The sequence below is a fragment of the Loxodonta africana genome, chromosome 8, assembly GCF_030014295.1.
Source record: "Loxodonta africana isolate mLoxAfr1 chromosome 8, mLoxAfr1.hap2, whole genome shotgun sequence".
Taxonomy (NCBI): Eukaryota; Metazoa; Chordata; class Mammalia; order Proboscidea; family Elephantidae; genus Loxodonta; species Loxodonta africana.
In genome coordinates, this window is record NC_087349.1 from 119534132 (window position 1) to 119556356 (window position 22225).

A 22225-nucleotide genomic window follows, 5' to 3' on the forward strand; every position below is an offset into this window, starting at 1 on the left:
TCTGTAAAGTATCAAACCAAAAACAGAAATCTGTGCCATTTGCAGACTCAAATCTATTAGCAATCTGAAATCTTCTGACTGGGGACAGAGGTTCAAACAATTACTGAGGTCACTGGATACTCGCATGCAGCAAAACACCAGTGAAGCACACCCTCACTCTCCTCACAGTTCCCAATGCGCTCCAGGGTCCTATGGCCAGAGAGAACACAGCACAAGTGTGCAACCATATGCAGGGCTGCAAAATCCAAAGTGTTACTATATGAGGGAGAGAAGTTACAGTTCCATAGTTTTTCTGTGATCCTCACCTGAGGCTGCTTGGGCAAGGAGAGAATGAAACCACCTTCTACTGCAGGCCTGGTGGGCGGAGCTGCCGGCCCCAAGGCAGCAGGTGGGGCTCAGACGCACTCCCTCCATCACTAGACATTTATTAAAGCCCTCACTTCTGTTTCTCCTCTGCACACCAGAAATTCTGCCACATGCCAACTCAATACAAAGTGGGGTCATGAAACCTGGGAGAGACCCCGAGAAAACATCTCATCAAATCCACTGATTTGGACTAAGGTTCAGAGATGACACAGGCACAATGGAATAAAGCCAGCCTCTGGGCCCCAGTATTTCCCAGCCAACCCTGCTGAGGCCAAATCCTATCCTGGGTGCTGACTTCTTTCCCACCACACTCAGCTCGCCAACATCAGAAACAAGTCAAACAATTGGCAAACAAAGCCCACCCCAAACAAAACAAAACCTCACGAAGTAAGGCCCCAACACTCCTGAGAGATCATGCTGCCAGAGGTGGGTTCTCTGCCCGCTCCACAGCCCTCACTCTCTACCTGGAACCACTGGCCCTTTGGTATCTGGCTCTGAGTCCAGACATCCACTAAGACTAATACTAATGTGGGAGCTCATGTGGCAAAAACCCCAAACAGCAAGCAGAGAGCTGTGGTCCTTGGGGCCCTGCCCACTGTGTGCCTCTATACCCCTACAGCGAGACCACCCTTTGGCTGCCTCCCCTAGCTTGGTTTCCTGTTACCTCATGGATCCTTGGGCTCTTCTTTCACTCATTTCTTCCCTTTGTCTGGTAAATAGAAATGTTCCTCAAGGTTCTAGACTTGACCTCTGCGCTGGAAACAAGTTGGCCTGGTACAATCTAGGCTTTACCACTTACTAAGCATATGAGTCGACCTCACTAAACTTTCCTTGCTGGTAAAATGGGGCTAATGATACATTGTCAGACTCTTGTGGGCCAACAATGAAGTAACCCAAGTGAAGCTCTGAGCACGTATGGATCCACTGGGAGGCACAAAGCATGTGTCAGCAGTTACCCCATGACTGTTATTCTTAATGATGGACTATAGCTTCAGCTCCTGTACTATGACTGGTGTCCAGACTCTGATCCCAGCCCCTTTGTTCTGCACGTCCTCACTGCAGACTAGACAACAAATCTGTACCCAAGCAGATCCCAGGCTGAACTCGTCACCCATGCCCTGGTCCCGCCACCATCCTTTGTCCCCACAGACCTGGTATGATGGTTCTGAAATTCGCTAGAACGCATCCCTTCACCTGGCTCCCCCCAGCAGACGAGTCTATATTCAGGTCATGGGGCTTCTCCCCTTGCGGCCCATCTCCTGTGACCCCGGGACTTCTTCCCCTGCAGCCCGGCTCCTGTGACCCTGGGGCACGTTTCACCCTTCCCATTCTTATCACCACACCCACGTTCAGTCCCGCAACACTTCCTGCCAAGAGAATGGGGGAGAGAGGAAGGGAGACTTGGCATGGGCTGGTCACCACTGAAGCTGGATGATACATACATGGAGTTTCATTTGCTCGTCTCTCTAGTTTAGATTTGAAATTATCCATGATACAAAGTGTTTTTAAAAAGGATCTATACAGTTCCTGCCTCCAGCTGGTTACACTTAAGCTGAGACAAGCTATACCAAACCCACTGCTGTTAGAGTTGATTCTGACTCATGCTCTAAGAGCATGAAAAGTTAAACAATGCAAGAAATCCAACATTATTAGATAAGATCTTTGTCATGGATTGAATTGTGTCCCCCCAAAATATCTGCCAGCTTGGCTAGGTCATGATTGCCTTGTATGATTGTCTACCATTTTATCTTCTGATGTGAGTTCCCAGTATGTTGTAAATCCTATCACTATTATGTAATAAGATGGATTAGTGGCAGTTATACTGATGAGGTCTACAAGATTAAGTAGTGTCTTAAGCCAATCTCTTTTGAGATATAACAGAGAGAAGCGAGCAAAGAGACATGGGGACCTCATACCACCAAGAAAGCAGCACTGGGAGAATAGTGTGTCCTTTGGACCTGAGGTTCCTGCACTGAGATGCTCCCAGACCAAGGGAAGACTGATGACAAGGACCTTCCTCCAGAGCCCACAGAGAAAGCCTTCCCCTGGAGCTGGAACCCTGAATTCGGACTTCTAGTCTCCCGGACTGTGAGAGAATAAACTTCTTTGTTAATGCCATCCACTTGTGGTATTTCTGTTATAGCAGCACTAGATTACTAAGACAATCTCCATGAAGTTCACATCAGACTGGCTGTAGAATGGACAATACAGTTCCCCTGGCCTGTGCTCCTGACCCAGCAACAAGCCAGCTCAGCTCTGAGGGCCCAGTTAGGCTTTGGTTTCCTTAATCCTACCACTAGCGCAAGCCCAGGATGACTCTGAACAAGTGGCAGGAGTGGGGTGTACTCAGGGGAAAGCCCACAGGTGGAAAAGTATAAGGACCAGTGGGCTAGTATGGAAAGTTCACAGAGAGGAATGGTGGGAAATGATAACCAACAATCTGTCAGGCAACCACTGACGAAAAACTGTAAATTGAATATAACCCTCAAAACTCAGTAATGTAATCCTAGTCATGTAAAGGTCAAGTTTCCTCAGTGCCCTGCTGAAAACAGGGTACACTCAACCGCAGAATTACTCTTTAAACATGTTGTGTTTGATCCTTTGATTATTTCTGCACAGATATTTTCCTAGGTCCTATTTTTTTTTTTTTTATTATAGGTAAGGCACTGTCCTAGAGGCTGTGGAGATACAAAGGTAGTATACAACATATGATCCTTGCCCTTAAGATGCTTACAGTTTCCATAGACACAGATAGTCCGAAATTGGCCAGAGGTAAAAATCTGTCTCTAACCCACTTCTAATCAGCACCTCCCCAAAGCTCACTCCCTCTCAATAATAACTGTCTGTGGCATAGACAATAACTGGTTTCTGAATCTGAAAGTGCAAGCAAACAGCTCAGCTCCATCTGTTTGCTCTTCCTGAAGCTGCTTGTTAGCCAGTCCTAGTTATTCCACACACTGGAGTTAACACGAATGCAATTCCAAGATGAGAATTGCCAAGATCGACTTCTAACCAAGAAGCCCATCCGAATGAACAAGTTAACAAGCTGCATACAATTGACATTGTTATTTCACTTCTCCTGTATAGATCATGAGATCCTGGTCTGCACATGAAATCACTGGCTGTGCTTGAAAGGACACCAGCACCCAGGTCTGCAGTCTTCCTTGCCATGACAGGAAACAGGACACTCACTGAAGAATTGGTCTTGGAGGGTGCATTCTTCCTATTTGAGCCCAAATCTATCTTCCTCTGCCTTGAGAACTAAGATTTTATTTCCCTATGTAACTCTAGCAACTAGCACAGTGTCTGGCACACAGCTGGAGATCAATAAATGCTGGTTAATCAGAGCTTAATGAAACAAGAAAAATAACCAAACAGTTATTTAGTGCTCACTGTGTGCCAGGCATCAGGAAGGTGCTGTGAATGAATGAGACCCAGTTCCTGCTCTCAAGGAAGGAGAATTAAATAGCCCATCAGTGCTTAAGAACAGCAAGACCTCTTAAGGGCATATTTTAGTGCAAAACTGCTCTATATTTTTTTAAGGTGCAAGCCTAAGCAAAGAGGGACTACAAAGACAGGTGGCTGACCCGCGACACCAGCTCTCTAATTGTGCTTCCAAGGCATCTCCAAGAGATGAACTGCCCTAGTTCATTCAGGCCTCAAGCTCATGGCAACTGAACAGAATATAAACTCTGTGTAAACTATGTGGAAGCAGAGCCATGTCTTTCTCTCCTTGGTGGTGAGTCCTGAATACAGCAGGCACCACATGCTTCTTTCATATATATATATATATATATATATATATATATATATATATATATATATGTATATATATATATGTATATATATTTAAATCCTAGATAATTTTAATTAGTAGATAAGCCGTCCTGTAAAGTAGTGTTGACATCAGTCAGTAAAGCAACCCATTCTAGTAAACTCACTGCAGTTCTCTGCTGCTCAGAGCACAATTCCCAGTGCACACGTCTGTGCAGCACGCACTGACGTTGCTGCCCGCAGAGAAGGGCGACGGGCCGAGGCCCCAGCCCAGCTTACCACGTCGATAGCCAGACAATAACGCAGCTGGGAGCAGGGCGGGCTGGGAGGGGGCGGCGGAAGGCCCCGAGTGGAGGTCCACCAGTTTATTCCAGAAACACAGCCGAACATGAGGTTACCTCAGATTTTTGGAACTGATGTTGCTTTTGGACATGAAATTTAAAGGCAAGTTTGGTAAAAAGATAAACGACTAAGAAATAATTAAAAATACTTCGACACACAGAATCAGGATTCCAACAGGAGCCCTGGGGGCACAGTGGTTAAGAGTTAGGCTGCTAACCAAAAGGTCGGCAGTTCAAATCCACCAGCTGCTCCCTGGAAACTCTATGGGGCAGTTCTACTCTCAATCGTGAGTCAGAATCGACTCGACGGCAATGGGCTTTTTTTTTTTTTTTTTTCCGCTTTATGGTCAATTGGAAGACCCTACAGAAGACTCAGCAGAGCTAAAAAGTGGTTTTATCCCAGCAATCATTCATTCATTCTTCTGTGAACAAGTAATTTTCACTGAGCACCCATGTTCACTGCACCGCCAACATGATCTTACAAACAGAGAGACAGGACTGGTTTGGACTCCCAGAAGGTGCATGGAGCTGAGTAATGCTTCTCTCCTGGGACTGGATCTTGGGGTTCAACTGTGCCTATACCTCATGAAGAAGTTGAAGCCATGAAGGCTGAACGAGCTGGCCCAGAGTCCAGTCCAGGGCCAGGACAGTGTACAATCCAGTGCTCTTTCCTCTGCAGCACGTGGCAGACATTCCTCTCTCACTGTAAGGAACTTTCTGGATCAGCTCTGGAAAGATCCCTAGATTCTTACAATATTTTCTGTCCTAAGCATGAAACAATTTTTCGAGTTGAAGCCTAAAATGTAGCTCTTAGTTAAAAAGAACAAAAAGCACAAAGCTGGCCAACTTAGAATTTAACCAGAGAAAGGATGCTTCTCATAGAGCTGGGAGGCTGACCTTGAGCTTCATTAGCTTGAAAGCTCAACTTTATTAGTTCATCGGGAGTGATCCACCTCTAAGTAACTGAGTCTACTAAACAAATTCTCCAAAGACTAATTTGTAAGACAGACTATCCATTCATTAACTTACAATGAGAAATGCATCAGCTGAAAGAACCACGACAACCGGACTCATGGGACAGTGAGCAGCTATGTGGGGATCAAAGCAAATGATAAAGCTGCCCCTATCAAATGAGGTCCTTGATGCAAAATGCCGAGCTCACTATTGCTCTGGAGGAGGTGCTAAGACATCTAAAGAAGAAAATGAAGATACACTGACTACCTAGTATGTTTTGGGAACAGTGTTTAAGCATTTACACATATGTTCTTATTTAATCCTTATGATACACTGCAAGGCAGGTTTTTACAGACAGAAGCCTAATTAATAACACAAGACTGCCCTGGAACAACACTTTTTGAAGTAAAAGGCCCTGGGTGGGTGTCCCTCAGTTCAACATTCAGCAAGTGTTTAATGAGCACTTACTATGCACCAGGCACAGGAACTGTAACAGTGAACAAACCACTGTCCCTGGCCCAACGTACCCACAAGCTAATGGGGGACAGGCAAGAAGGGAGGAGTGAGTATGAGCTCAAGAGGCACCATAAGCAGTCTGAGTATGGCTCCAGAGGCAGCCCAGTTTCCATGGAAATCTGGGGCAAAGTGTAAGTTACAATCCCGTCCAGCTAGGGGAGTCAGAGCTACTGTCCCTCACAGGCATGCCTCCCGCCTTCATAAACCACAGCCCACACACTTCCCCAGGACACAGTGAAGGAATGCCACAGGACTCCATGATGAAGGCCTGCCTTCAGCTTACGCCCATACTGCAACATCGCTGATCTTAATTTCCACCAACGCCCAGCACTGGCTGCACTGCAAGCCACACGGAAATATGAAAGTGCCTGCCAATGGACACACAGCGCCTTCCTCGGGTGCGACAGAGGCTTTGTAATGAACGCGACACGGTCCCAGCCAATGGGCCTCTCCAGGGTAGTGTGTCCCCCTCAACCTCAGCAAGTCCTGATGCGTGCCAGAGGCTCGGTAAGGAACACGACAAGGTCCTAGCCCACAGGCCTTCCCGAGACATGTGCTGACAGAGCCCGAAGCACAGATCACACCCCACCACTGCACATTTATACCCAGGGACAGCCACAGAGGCACTTCGGTCTCCCCAGGAAGCCATCTCCAAACCAAGGGGACAGAAGGGGCCACCTCGGGCTAGGGCTCTTGTACACTGGACGTCATGCATGGAATTCTCGGCGTGAATCTTTTCAGACATGCGTGTGCTTTTTCTTGACCTTCTCCCTAAATCGTTTTTCAACTCAGATCTTGGATACCAATCGACTACATGAAAATTACTTTTCCCTAAACCAAAACCCTGTTTCCATCGAGTCGACTCCAACTCCTAGAGACCCGGTAGGACAGAGTAGAACTGCCCCATACGGTTTACAAGGAGCGGCCAGTGGCTTCCAACTGCCGACCTTTTGGATAGCAGTCGAGCTCTTAACCACTGTGCCACCAGGGCTCCTACTTTTCCCTAGAAGATATAAAACATATCGCCTCTTACACTTCAGTTAAAACGAACGAGTGTAACTACCAACTCCACTTGGACGGGGCGGCTTTTCACCTCCATGGACAGGCCAGGAAGCCAGAGACATAGCCCTTCATCACACCTTTCCAAAGCAGCAAGTCACAAAGAGCAAACTCGGGCCAACAGCCATGATGCCACCCATGAGGAACCAAAACAATCCTTCCAGATGGCAGTTAGCACACTGGGTTTGAACCTACCTCATTCTCCATGGAGTATCCAGTCTGAAAGTCTGTTTGAGGAAGAATTTCCTTTGAGAAATTCTGGTTCCTTCCACTCTGCCGACAACTACTGTGCATTCTACTTTATTTACTTCTGATTTTGTTGAAAAATACGGTTAGACGTTAGCCCTCCCTCTGAAGAAAACCATGTGGATAAGCAGGAAGACAAGAAACCACAGCTTCCTTCTGCAAAACCCAGTGGCGACTACTGCACAACTATAAAGAATAATGAGGAATCCGTGAAACATCTCACAACATAGATGAATCTGGAAGACATTATGCTGAGTGAAAAGTCAATCACAAAAAGACAAATATTGTATGGTATCACTACTACAAAAAATCAAGAATATATATACACACAGAAAGCAAAGTTCTTTGATGGTTACCGAGGATGGGAGGGAGAAGGAGGGAGAATCACTTTCTAGATAATAGACACTTGCTACTTTTGGTGATGGGAAAGACAATCTCGAATATGGGTGAGATCAGCACAACCTGACCACGGTAAATAAAGACACTAAGAAGTACATGAGAAAAAGGGACAATTTTGGTAAGTGCTATAACATACAACTTTGCAACAACAGTAAAAACAACGAAAAAATATGTGTGTGGTTATATAGGCAGATATGGATGCACATATGTGCTCCGGAAGGCATATTCGAGTATATATACACGTATGTGCCTACAGATAGGTGTATCTGTAGGCACATGTATATACATGCTTGTGTGTGCTGCATATACATCCACATACATAACAAACCACATGGGGGCACAGGTATGGAGGCTTCCTAGATATATCTGAACAAAACGCAAGGTTTACTGGGTCAAAAGGCTTGGGACCATAGTCTCATGGGACAACTCAGTCAACTAGCGTAACATAGTTCACAAAGATAATGTTCTACATCCCAGTTTGGCCAGTACCATCCGGGGTCTTAAAAGCCTGCAAGTGGCCATCTAAGATACAACTATCAGTCTGCATTTGTACGGAGCAAGAGAATGAAGGACATCAAAGGCTCAAAGAAGAAACTAGTCCAAGAGTCTAGTAGCCCACACGAACCACGGCCTCTTCTAACCTGAGACCAGAAGAACCAGATGGTGTCCAGCTACCACTACTGACCATTCTCACCACGGACACAATAGAAGGTCCCAGATAGAGTGGGGTGGGGTGGGGGGAATGTAGAATAAAACCCAAATTCCTAAAAAAGGCCAGACCTATCAAGCCAACAGAGACTAGAGGAACCCCCAAGACTACAGCCCTAAGATACCCTTTGAACTTGGAATTGAAGCTATTTCTAAAGGCCACCTTTCAGCCAAGTAATAGACTGGGTATAAAATAAACAATATCGCCCGTGAGTAATATGCTCTGTTAAACAATCAACTATGTAAGACCAAATGGTCAACATTTACCCAAAAATAAAGATGAGGAGGCAAGGAGGGGAAGGAAGGAAAGCTAGATTAATGGAAACAGAACATAAAGAATAGAAATAATGACAATGCTGACATGTTAAAAAAAATTGTAATCTAAACCAACAATATAGAACAATTTGCATAAAAATTGTTAAAGGGGAACCTAATTTGTTGTATAAACTTTCACCTAAAACATAATAAAAAAATTTTTTTAATTTTTATTGTGCTTTAAGTGAAAGTTTACAAATCAAGGCAGTCTCATACAAAAATTTATACATACCTTGCTATACACTACTAATTGCTCTCCCCCTGACGAGACAGTACACCCCTTCCCTCCACTCTCTCTCTTTCTGTCCATTCGGCCAGCTTCTGACCCTCTCCACCCTCCCATCTCCCCTCCAGACAGGAGATGCCAACACAGTCTCACGTGTCTACTTAATCCAAGAAGCTCACTCTTCACCAGTATCATATTCTATCCCATTGTCCAGTCCAATCCCTGTCTGAAGAGTTGGCTTTGGGAATGGTTCCTGTCTTGGGCGAACAGAAGGTCTGGGGACCATGACCACTGGGGTCCTTCTAGTCTCAGTCAGACCATTAAGCCTGGTCTTTTCACGAGAATTGGAGGTCTGCATCCCACTGATCTCCTGCTCCCTCAGGGGTTCTCTGTTGTGTTCCCTGTCAGAGCAGTCATCAGTTGTAGCCAGGCACCATCTAGTTCTTCTGGTCTCAGGATGATGTCGTCTCTCGCTTATGCGGCCCTTTCTGTCTCTTGGGCTCATAATTACCTTGTATCTTTGGTGTTCTTCATTCTCCTTTGCTCCAGATAGGTTGAAATCAATTGATGCATCTTAGGTGGCCGCTTGCTAGCGTTTAAGACCCCAGATGCCACTATCCAAAGTGGGATGCAGAGTGTTTTCTTTTTTTTTTAATAATTTTTATTGTGCTTTAAGTGAAAGTTTAGAAATCAAGTCAGTTTCTCACAAAGAAACCCATATACACCTTGCTACACACTCCCAATTACTCTCCCCCTAATGAGACAGCCCACTCTCTCCCTCCACTCTCTTTTCGTGTCCATTTCGCCAGCTTCTAACCCCCTCTACACTCTCATCTCCCCTCCGAGGAGGAGATGCCAACATAGTCTCAAGTGTCCACCTGATCCAAGAAGCTCACTCCTCACCAGCATCCCTTTCCAACCCATGGTCCATTCCAAACCATGTCTGAAGAGTTGGCTTTGGGAATGGTTCCTGTACTGGGCCAATAGAAGGTCTGGGGGCCATGACCACTGGGGTCCTTCTAGTCTTAGTCGGACCATTAAGTCTGGTCTTATGAGCATTTGGGGTCTGCATCCCACTGCTCTCCTGCTCCCTCAGAGGTTCTCTCTCTGTTGTGTTCCCTGTCAGAGTAGTCATCAGTTGTAGCTGGGCACCATCTGGTTCTTCTGGTCTCAGGATGATGTAGCCTCTGGTTCATGTGGCCCCTTCTGTCTCTTGGGCTCGTAATCGCCTTATGTCCTTGGTGTTCCTCATTCTCCTTTGATCCAGGTGAGCTGAGACCAGTTGATGCATCTTAGATGGCTGCTTGCTAGCGTTTAAGACCCCAGACGCCACTCTTCAAAATGGGATGCAGACTGTTTTCTTAATAGATTTTATTATGCCAATTGACCTAGATGTCCCCTGAAGCCACGGTCCCCAAACCCCCATCCCTGCTATGCTGGCCTTTGAGGCGTTCAGTTTATTCAGGAGACTTCTTTGCTTTTGGTTTAGTCCAGTTGTGCTGACCTCTCCTGTATTGTGTGTTGTCTTTCCCCTCACCTAAAACAGTTCTTATCTACTATCTAATTAGTGAAACTCCTCTTCCTCCATCCCTCCCCACTCTCGTAACCATCAAAGAATATTTTCTTCTCTGTTAAAACTATTTCTTGAGTTCTGATAATAGTGGTCTTATACAATGTTGTCCTTTTGCAACTGACTAATTTCACTCAGCATAACGCCCTCCAGATTCCTCCGTGTTATGAAATGTTTCACGGATTCATCACATTCTTTATCAGTGCGTAGTATTCCATTGTGTGAATACACCATAATTTATTTATCCATTCATCCGTTGATGGGCACCTTGGTTGCACCCATCTTTTTGCTATTGTAAACAGTGCTGCAATGAACATGGTGTGCATATATCTGTTTGTGTAAAGGGTCTTATTTCTCTAGGATATATTCCAAGGAGTGGGATTGCTGGATCGTATGGTAGCTCTAGTGTTTTAAGGAAGCACCAAATCAATTTCCAAAGTGGCTGTACCATTTTACAATCCCATTAGCAGTGTGTAAGTGTTCCAGTCTCTCCACAACCTCTCCAACATTATTTTGTCTAAAACACAATAAAATATTAAGCATAGAAGCAAAAAGCACACAAATTACACAAAACAAATAAATGGTTTATTTCATAGTTTAAAAACAAAAAAACTCAGTGGCAATGTTTACAGTTTAAAACAAGTTTAAGGAGCAGGCAGCATCATAAAATCATTGGCAAAATATTAACAAGCTATGTGAAAAACATACACACACACACACAGAAGAAATGCCTTTTTCATCTTGATTTCAGTGTGCAGAGCCCTATAGGGGTCCTTACTGGTTTCTGACCAACACTGTGTAATCAAATGCCAGAAACTATTTTGGGAGTATTAACTGTTAGAGGGTCAGCGAAAAAGAGGAAGACCCTCAAGACGACAGACTAACACAGTGCCTGCAAGGATGGACTCAAGCAAAACAACTGTGAGAATGGCGCAGGACTGGGCAGTGTTTCGTCCTGTTGTACACCGGGTCGCTAAGAGTTGGAACCGATTCAGCAGCACCTAACAACATAACTGTTCTGCAAATTCAAATACCAAAGCAAAAAAAAAAAAAAAAAACAATGACAAGGCTAATGTCCTAAGCTACCCCTTTTCTGCCACAAAAGGCTGTGCTGGTGACGCTGCTGCCTTTACTCAGCTCAGAAGGGAGGGAGAGGGGATAACATTGACTGAGTCCGTCTGTCTCAGAACTTGGGGAGCAGGTGGCAGACGCGGCCTTTTTTCCTGGTGTCTGCTCTAAGGGAGCGTCAGTCCTGGCGACGAGACCTTTACCAGAGAGGCGCACTTCCAAGTGGGGGTTCAGCAAAGTGCCCCTTGTTCTAAAATTCCCAACTGACAGGCACCTCTACCTGCCCCCAGAGCTCCCATGTCTAAGTCACAACTTTGAGACTACACAGTTGTATGTCCCCAAACAAACCAACTTTGACTTCGCAGACTTAAATTTCCTAATCTATGAAAGGAAAAGTTTGGATTTGTTATGGTGACGCTCTTACGACTCTACGAATACTCTAAAACAGGTTGAGAATAGAAAAAAAACCCTGTTGCCGTCAAGTCGATTCCGACTCATAGTGACCCTACAGGACAGAGGAGAACTGCCCCGTAAGGTTTCCAAGGAGCACCTGGTGGCTTAATTAAATGTTACGGTTAATTTTGAGTCACCATATCTATGCATGAATCAACACAATTTCACGTACTCTGCAATACATGGGGTCACCGCCATGTCTTAGTCTGGAGGCTCAGCTGAAACTTGTACAGCATCACAGCAACACAAAAGCCTCTACTGACAGACAGGTGATGGCTGTGCCTGAGGTGCACTGGCTGGGAATCGAACTCAGGTCTCCCACATTGAAGTGAGAATTCTACCAATGAACCACCCACAGCCCCCTAACCCATTTAGGGGGGCGGAAACAAAAGGGCAGTTTTGCTCTTACATTTTAATTATTAAAATACCACGTTACCTGAATTTATTACAATTAATTTTATAACCCCTATTATTCATCTAAGGAGCCCTGGTGGCACAGTGGTAAGCGCTCAGTTGCTAATTAAAAGATCAGTGGTTCAAACCCACCAGCCGCTCCACAGGAGAAGATGTGGCAGTATGCTTCCATACAGATTACAGCCTCAGAAACCCTATGGGGCAGTTCTACTCTGTCCTATAGGGTTGCTATGAGTCAGAATCGACTCAAGGGCCGTGTGTTTGGTTTGGTTTTGGATTATTCATTTTACTACTTTATTTCACTGAGAACCACCAGTAGTGATAAGGACAGTAACGAAAATAGCCGCCAACATCTTACTAGGATGGCACAATGCTAAGTGTTTTCACATCCATAACTCAGTAAATTCTTATCTCAAACCCAGGAAAGGAGAACATCCAGTTTCCAGGTAAGGATCACTCTGTGTCAGGGATCAATCATAAATTACTTAATCTCTCTGTATCTCAGTCTCTCTCCTCACCTGTAATGCCGCATGCCCCAAATCCCTCAAAGCCCTGCTGTGCACTAGCCAGTGTGCTCAGGACCCAGGTCACTGAGAAGTTCTCGGCCTCATCCAGCCCAGAACAGAGGCCCAGGTCAAGGATCTCTGGGTCCCGATGATCCCAATGTCTTTGAAAGACACTCCACACTTTTGAATTTGGGATTCAGCTCCAGGTTATTCAAAGTTGTTTTAGATTCAAGTGCGATGGATTTGGTATGGTAGTTTAGAAATAGGGAGTAAGTTTGCAATACACGAAGCTCAGCTCAACTGCACCGGGCCAAAAGCAAAGAAGTTTCCAGGATAAACTGAATGCCTCAAAGGTCAGCGGAGCAAGGGCGGGGGTTTGGGGACTATGGCGTAAGGAGACTTCTAAGTCAATTGGCAAAATAATACTATCATGAAAACTTTCTGCATCCCACTTTGAAATGTGCTGTCTGGGGTCTTAAATGCTAAAAAGCGGCCATCTAAGATGCATCAATTGGTCTCAACCCACCTGGATCAAAGAAGAATGAAGAACACCAAGGTCACACGATAACTATGAGCCCAAGAGACAGAAAGGGCCACAGGAACCAGAGACTTACATCATCCTGAGACCAGAACTAGATGGTGCACGGCCACAACCGATGACTGCCCTGACAGGGAACGCAACAGAGAACCCCTGAGGGAGCAGGAGAACAGTGGGATGCAGACCCCAAATTCTCATAAAAAGACCAGACTTAATGGTCTGACTGAGACTAGAGGAATCCCGGCGGTCATGGTCCCCAAACCTTCTGTTGGCCCAGGACAGGAACCATTCCCGAAGACAACTCATCAGACATGGAAGGGACTGGACAATGGGTTGGAGAGAGATGCTGATGAAGAGTGAGCTACTTGTATCAGGTGAACACTTGAGACTGTGTTGGCATCTCCTGTCTGGAGAGGAGATAGGAGGGTAGAGAGGGTTAGAAACTGGCAAAATTGTCACAAAAGGAGAGACTGGAAGGGCTGACTCATTGGCGGACAGTAAGTGGGATTATGGAGTAAGGTGTATATAAGCTTACATGTGACAGACTGACTTGATTTGTAAACGTTCACTTAAAGCTCAATAAAAATTATTAAAAAAAAAAAAAGAAATAGGGAGTAAGTTTGTAAAACAGGAAATTTAGCTTAAAGGTTGTGCTATATATACCCAAGAATTACACATAACGAAGTTGCCTTTCAATGCGTTTAAACCTAACAGCCATGTAACAAATCCCAGGCATTTTATCATTTCATATCTCAACATCAATCTCTAAAACCTAAGAGATCTTTTAAAACACATACCCATGACAGATAGCACTGTCAAAGAAAAAAATTAAATAACAGCCCTCTTACTTTGATTTTAGGGTTTTTCTTACCCACAAAACCAAATGTTAACCACAGAAATTTCTGACTAAATTCTGCCAGTATTGGACCAAAATTGAATCTTTTCTTTCCTATTCCAAGCCAAGTTTACTTAAATTTCAGAAGATATCACGTCTGCAAGTGGGTGGCGGGCCAGAGAGCACCTTGTGACCAGTTATCAGTTGATCTCAGTAAAAGGGTGAGAAACCAAAAAACCAAACCCGTTGCCATCGACTCATAGCAATCCTATAGGACAGAGTAGAACTGCCCCCGCAGGGTTTCAAAGGAGTGGCTGGTGGATCTGAACTGCCAACCTTTTGGTTAGTAGCCAAGTTCTTAACCACTGTACCACCAGGGCTCTAAAAGGGGGAGGGTAGGGTTCAATCAATCATGTTAAGATTAGCCAATGGTTGATCTCTTTTTCTCCCTCCTCTTCCCTTTGTAAGCCTCATTGCAACCAGCCTACTCCGAGCCATTTGTTTTGGGAATCCAAATGGTTTCCCTAAATGCATACAGAATAATTGCTCAGAATAAATCTTATGTTTCAATGTCTTTGTTTTGACTATTTTTAACAGCATTATTACACCTAAAAAATCGACTGTTTTCTTAGTATCACCAAATATCCAATCAGTGTTCAGATTTTCCACCAATAGTCTCACAATTTTTTAAACAGCTGGTTTGTTAAAATCAAGATCCAAAGAAGTCCACATGGTACATTTGGCTGATGGGACTCTTAAGTCTCTTTCAGAGTAACCTAGAAACTACTCCCCCCAAATTATCCTCCCCTGAAATTAATTTTTTTAAACAAACAGGGCAGTTTGTTCTGTAGACTATTCCGCTCCCTGGATGGTGCTGACTGTACCTCGCGATATGTTTCTCAGCCCTGTATTTCCTGTAAAGGGGTAGTTAGATCTTGAGGCTTTATTTACTTCAATTTTGACTTTTTTGCAAGGACACATCCATCAGGAGGTAATATCTGGTGGTCTCTCTTTGTGACATTATCTGCCACTGATGATGATTGCTTAGATCCTTCCTTTGTATTAATTTTATTTGATACTCTAATTTTATCACTCCTTCATTTATTAGTGGGGACATTACCATAAAGATAGCTTTTCCCACATCAACTATTTGGTTACCAGGAGGCAGAGTTTGTTCTGGAAAGCCCAGTTAAATGCTTCATTCTTTCTCTTTGAAAACAATGAGTTCGTTCCCCAGCACGGTCCAAAGGACACACCCATCAGCTGTCATTCTTAGCTCCAAAGCTCCCTCTATGGCCAGCTGAACTCAGGTAGATGACCTGGTTTTATGGGATGACAGGGTGTCCCAGGCTCACTGTTCAGCCGCTTCTCCAAGGAGCACTGTTCCCTTTGAGTGGAAAATGCTATTTCCAGATCAGGACCTGCGCGCTGGGGTGCTCACTGTTTCAGGGTGGGCCATTGTTGCTGGGACTTTCCAACGGAGAGAGTGAAGAAGTGTGTTTTTGGTTTTTTGGTTTTTTTTTTAAGAGAAAATGTCTCATGAGATCATAGTGGTATTTCCAACTGAAATTTAGGGTTACGGGGTTTCTGATTACCTGCTTTAATACCTGTACCTCTTTTGCCTATGCTGAAAACTGGGGTATCTAATGATGTTAACAGAGCCCTGGAGGCACAGTGGTTAAGAACTCAGCTGCTAACCAAAAGGTCCGAAGTTTGAATCCACCAGCTGCTCTTGAAAACCCTAAGGCAGTTCTACTCTGTCCTATACAGTCGCTATGAGTCAGCTTCGACTGGACAGAAACGGGTTTAGTTTTGGTTTTAACAATGTTAATAGTTACTTTTTTGCTTTATCCCAGAAATACATGCCAGTTGCAAAATAATAAAAAAAATATTATTACTAATAATATGGTTGCTGGCAACAATTTGTTCAGGGTTTGTTGGTGGTTATTCTCATCCTTTTCTTCTTTTTTTTTTTTTGTTCTCGTCCTTAGTGTAGATCCCACTAGGGGTGTGCCATTAGATTCTTGTGACAAGTTACTTCCAATGCCTCTGTGTGATTATACCATTTTTAATTTCTATTTTACTTTTGATTTCTTTCTTTAGTGAATAAAAAATTTTTTGATTCAATTTTGTTTTGTAAAACTTTACATGGTTCCAAAGTCAAATCTACAAAACGAGGTTTATTTTTTGAGGTCTAGCTTCTAACCCTGTCACCTCACTTTGTTCCCATCAGTAATCATTTTTAAAATTTTCATGACCTATCCTTTTGTTGTTTATGGCTATGTAGAAACATATTCAAGCATGCATACACAGCCAGGTCCCGACTCAGATGAGCACTCAGCATGCCAGGCATTCTCTCCTCCCCTTGCTTCCACCTTGGGCCATTCCCTCCTTGTTATGCTGCACAGCGCTCCATTACGGGGTGTACCATGGTTTATTGAGCCTGCCCCCAAGAGATGGACATCTGGGCTGTTTCCAATATTTTACCACTAGACATAGGGCAGCCATAAGTATAGTTAGTTTAGCTGTTAGTTGCCAGCTGCCGTGGTAGTTTAGCACGGTAGTTTAGCTGTTGTCAGCTGTCGTGGAGTCAGCCCCCAACTCCTGGTGATCCCGTGCACAATGGTCGTGCTCCACAGGGTTTTCACTGGCTGATTTTCTGAAGTAAGTCACCAGGACTTTCCATCTAGTCTGTCTTAGTCTGGGAGCCCTGCTGACACCTGTTCAGCATCAGAGCAATACACAAGCCTCCAATAACAGATGAGTGGTGGCTACACTTGAGGAGCCCTGACCAGGAATCGAACCCAGATTTCCTGCATGGAAGGTGAGAACTCTACCATTGAAGCACCACATTGCAAATTACAATCCATTAGGAGTCCCTGGGTAACGCAACAGCTAAGTGCTCAGTTCAAACCCACCCAGAGGTACCTCCAAAGAAAGGCCTGGTGATCTGCTTCCAAAAAGCGAAAGCCATGAAAACTTTATTCTACACGGACACACATGGGGTGGAGATGAGCTGGAGCTGACTCGACGCACCGGTTTTGGTTTGGGTGAGGTGCATCCTGCAGTCCTGCCAGTGGCTGAGTAACTGAGAGTGCTGGTTTCCGCCTGCCTAACCAACGTCGGAACTTCCGACCACCAGAAAGGTGAGAAAGGCAGCTCAGACTACTCTGAATTTGCATTTCCCTTATGCAAGGATCTCGGTTATCTTTTCAAATGTTTAAAAACCATTTGTATTTTTCTTTTCTGTGAACTGCCAGTTTGCATCTCGTGCCTGTTTTTTACCAGACCTTATCAGGATGCCATCTCTACTTTTAGAAGTGCCTTACACATGGAATATACCTTTTGTTTTATAAGCTGCAAATATTTTTTCTCAATTTGTCACTTATTTTTTTACTTTGCTTTTTTTAAAACCATCAAATTTTTCAGTCGAATTTCCCCTTATTGTTTCTTGATTTGTAATAACAGGTAAAGTTCCTCCTCTCCCAAATTATAGAAGAATTCACCCATGTTTTCGTCCAGTGCTTCAATGGCTTAATTTCTTTCATTTAAATCTTTGAACTATCTGTTATTTATCCTGGTGTATGATAAAAAGAACGTATCTAATTTTATCTTTCTCCATATGGCTATCCATTTATCCCACACCAAAGAGAATCACTCTTTCCCCCACTGACTTGACAGCCGTTTTTACTGTATACTGAATTTCCACCTGGAGTTGGGTATATATCTGTACTTTCTACTCTGTCCTTCTGGAGTATCTTCTACTCACGTGACAGCACCACATTGCTTTAATCATTAAAAAAAAAAAAAAAACCAAACCAGTTGTTGTTAACTCCAACTCACAGTGACTCCACGTGTATCAGAACTGTGCTCCACAGGGTTTGCAATAACTGATTTTTCAGATGTAAATCACCAGGCCTTTTTTTCTGAGGCTCCTCTGAGTAGACTCGAACCTCCAGTCTTTTGGTTAGCAGCCAAGCGGGTTAAAAGTTTGCACCTTCCGTCTTAAAGCCTTGAAAGTGGTAATCTAAGATACACCTACTGGTCCCAACCCACTTGGAGCAAAGGAGAATGAAGAACACCAAAGACACAAGGTAATTATGAGCCCGAGAGACAGAAGGGGCCACATAAACCAGAGTCCATAAGCCTGAGACCAGAAGAACTAGACGGTGCCCGGCTGCCACCAATGACCACCCTGACAGGGAATACAACAGAGAGCCCCTGATGGAGCAGCAAAAAAGTGTGCAACAGAATCAAACTCATAAAAAGACCCGGTTTAATGGTCTGACTGAGACTGGAAGCCATGGCCCCTGGACACTCTGCTAAACCCAGAACTAAAACCATTCCCGAAGCCAACTCTTCAGACATAGATTAGACTGAACTATAAAATATAAAATAATACTCATGAAGAGTGTGCTTCTTAGCTCAAGCAGACACATGAGGCCAAACGGGTGACCGGGCAACTCCTCTCCGGAGGCAGGATGAGAAGGCAGGAAGGGACAGGAGCTGGTTGGATGGACATGGGAAACCTGGGGTGGAAAGGGGGAGTGTGTGGTCACATTTTAGAGACTGCAACTACTGTCACATGACAATACGTGTATAAAATTTTGTATGAGAGATTAACTTGAGCTGTAAACTTTCACCTAAAGTACAATTTTAAAAAAAGGAAGGAAAAAAGTTGCACCCTCCGGGGATTCCTCATTACTATTCTTCTTCAGGGAGTTTCTGGTTATTCTTGCTTGTTCCTAACACCAAATGAACTTTAAAATCAAGTTGTATCTGGTTCCAGAAAAAGGCCTGACAGTATTTTTATTTGGATCACGTAATATTTATAAATTAACTTAGGAAGAACTGACGTAGTTATGATGCAGTCTTCCTACCAAACACAGGGTTGTCCTTTCATCTGTTCAAAGTTATTTTTGTGTCTTTCAGTTTTTCTAATATAGCTTTTTTTTTCTTTTTTAATTTTTATTGAGCTTCAAGTGAACGTTTACAAATCAAGTCAGTCTGTCACATATAAGTTTATACACGCCTTACTCCATACTCCCACTTGCTCTCCCCCTAATAAGTCAGCCCTTCCAGTCTCTCCTTTCGTGACAATTTTGCCAGCTTCCAACCCTCTCTACCCTCCCATCCCCCCTCCAGACAGGAGATGCCAACACAGTCTCAAGTGGCCACCTGATACAAGTAGCTCACTCTTCATCCGCATCTCTTTCCTCCCCACTGTCCAGTCCCTTCCATGTCTGATGAGTTGTCTTCGGGAATGGTTCCTGTCCTGGGCCAAAAGAAGGTTTGGGGACCATGACTGCCGGAATTCCTCTAGTCTCAGTCAGACCATTAAGTATGGTCTTTTTGTGAGAATTTGGGGTCTGCATCCCACTGATCTCCTGCTCCCTCAGGGGTTCTCTGTTGTGTTCCCTGTCAGGGCAGTCATCAGTTGTGGCTGGGCACCATCTAGTTCTTCTGGTCTCTCTAATATAGCTTTTAACATTACTTTTTAACTGTAACCCTAAAGTGTGTGTGTGTATTTGTCATTGTAAGCAGGATCTTCTCTTTCATTATACCATCTATCTGGTTTTTGTTTGTGTGTATGAAGCCTGTTGATTTTTGTTCATTTTGTAAACTGGTAATTACTAACATTTTTGTTTGCAGAAGTTTAATTCCTTTGGGATTTTCAAACATATAATCATAGAAATAGTTTTACCTCTTTCTCATTCTTATGCCTCTAATTGCTCTCATGTAATTTCTAACAGTGTTAAATAACAGTGGAGCTAGTGAACACCCTTGTCTTGTTTCTGACATTAGAGGGAAACCAGGTGTCAGGTGGCAGCATTTGATTTATCCAGTACAGACATATCATATCATGGAGGCTTAGCTTTCTCTTACACCTTTCCCTCCTTTTACTTCCCACCTTTCAGGACTCTCGTGTTTTCAGTGCCTCTTGTAAATGGCATACAGTTGGTTTTTCGTTTTGTTTCTATTTTTATTTAGTCTCACATTCTGTCTTTTAACTGGAGGATTTAGTTCATTTGCATTTAACCGAATTGAAGTCTATCTTATTTTGCACCTTTTATCTTCTAAGCTATTTCTTGTCTTACCTCCCTTGATTTCTTTTCTATTGATTATTTTTGTATCTTTTTTTTTTTTTTTTAATTTCAGTTCTAGGTAGCTCTAGGTTTTATAACATGGAACCTCAGCAAAGGCTGATATTAATATCTTTGTCTTTCCTACTGAATGGGATTTATTTATTCGACAGTATTTCCCAAGCCCTTACTGTGTACTACGTACTGCTGTAGACAAGAAGGCAGAGGGCAGTTTGGATGGGATGGTCAGGGAAAGCCTCTCGAGGTGACTTCTCATGGAAGGAACCGAGTAGCTGCCTGGCTGTCTGGGGCAAAGGTGCTGTAGGCAGAGCAAAGGCCCCAAGGGAGGCATAGGTGTGGCAAGAGGCCCCCATCTCACCAGCTCGGGCTGATCCTTCAGTTCTACCGGAACACAGGCTTTCCACAGTTAAAAGCATGCCATCCCTACATGTCCTGGCCCAGCCCTTATAGCTGGGAGACCCTGGATAGTCAGTCAAACGAGAAGTCCAGGGGATTCGTGTACCTGGAGTGGGAAAAGCTGGGGAGGAGGAGGCAGGTAGTGGAGAGAGCCCACACGGCATTGAGCCTGGTCTTTGGGGCCTTTGGATTTTGTTTTCAAGAGAACAGCTAGAGTTTCGAGCAGGGAGATGACACACACAGTTACTTTATTAGGGATTCCTCGGGCCTCCACAGTGGAGGCAGGATGCAGGAGAGGCCAACAGGACCTGCGATGAGTTGAGCAAGGGCTATGGTAAAAAAGGAGCCAGAATGAAGGGCCAGGGAAGCGTGGAGTTCTGTGTGGAGTGGGTGCCCAGTGCGAATGGCACCGATGTCCTAGGACTGAGGGCTGGCGTGCCCAAGGTCGGCGGACGGGCCGGATCAAGGGTTCTGGCCTGGTCAGGTGAATATGTGGTGCCTATGGCCCCTGGGAGAGATGCCCAGTGGGCAGTTAGGTGTATGAGTCTGAGGTTCAGGGACAGGAGGGGACAGGAGATACACCTGGGAGTCACCAGTATATGGACTGTGTTTAAAACGTCTGAACCACCGGTTCCTCAGATGCAGCCTCAACACTGGTGATACTTCCTGAAAAGCAATTCTACCTCTCGGGTGAGAAAACAAAGGCTGGTTTGCCTCTACTTGGCAAAGTGTGCAGTGCCTTGTAACTGCCTTGAACTTCAACATGAGCACAGACCCCGCCCCTGCCAGGGGAGTGCTGGTAGATGCCCACACCTGTCGGAGCAATGTCTTGATAATGGCGCCCCCAGAGAGACCCGCCTCCAAGGATCATGTAAAGTCCAAGCACACCTGCCTAAGGTGAAGGGCCACAGCTGTGGGGCCATCTGCACAGCAGACTGCCGAGAACAGTCTACATGGTGGTCCTCCAGCCACCAGCAACAAAGAGGGTGTCCAATGCTGAGTCCCCTTCTGGGGTCCTGAGGACTGTTCACCCACACCTGGAGATTCTACTGTAACTTCCCTTCAGAGGGGCCAAATGTGAGTGAGCATCTCTATAAGACGCCGGGAAGCAGTCAGGCAGTGTGAAGCAAGCTCTGCTCCAGAGTCCACAGAACAGCAGGCATCTGTGACCAAGCCCACGACTCCAGCAGGTGTGGCAACAGGTATGATTGGGGACTCGACCCCAACAACGCCTCTTGGCTTCTGGGAAACCTTCCCCTGTTGCTGAGCAGAAAGTGCTGGCCTCAGTCTGGGCAGTGGTGGAATCAGAACACCTCACTGCAGGCAAAGTCAGGACCATTTCATCCAAACTCCTGCAGTGGGTTCTCTGTATACAACCTTCCCACAGGGAAGACCAGCCCCAGAAACTCCCACTGTGAAGTAGAAACAGCACCTCCA

The 22225-nt window shown here is 44.7% G+C and overlaps 1 protein-coding gene across 7 annotated transcripts in view; it reads right to left on the reverse strand.

The window, feature by feature from the left end:
• The window catches only part of CCM2 (CCM2 scaffold protein), a 101500-nt gene that overhangs the window by 46895 nt on the left and 32380 nt on the right, over window positions 1-22225 (reverse strand). For 2 of the 7 annotated variants that reach the window (XM_023558605.2, XM_023558602.2), the window contains exon 1: window positions 7206-8815. The exons of 2 other annotated variants lie outside the window; for them this stretch is intronic. In XM_023558605.2, the coding sequence (XP_023414373.1) occupies window positions 7206-7304 (99 nt within the window). In that variant the 5' untranslated portion in view covers window positions 7305-8815. Of the gene's footprint in view, window positions 1-7205; window positions 8889-22225 lie in introns of those variants that run through there. 3 more of the 7 variants (XM_023558606.2, XM_023558603.2, XM_023558604.2) reach the window with 3 other exon arrangements.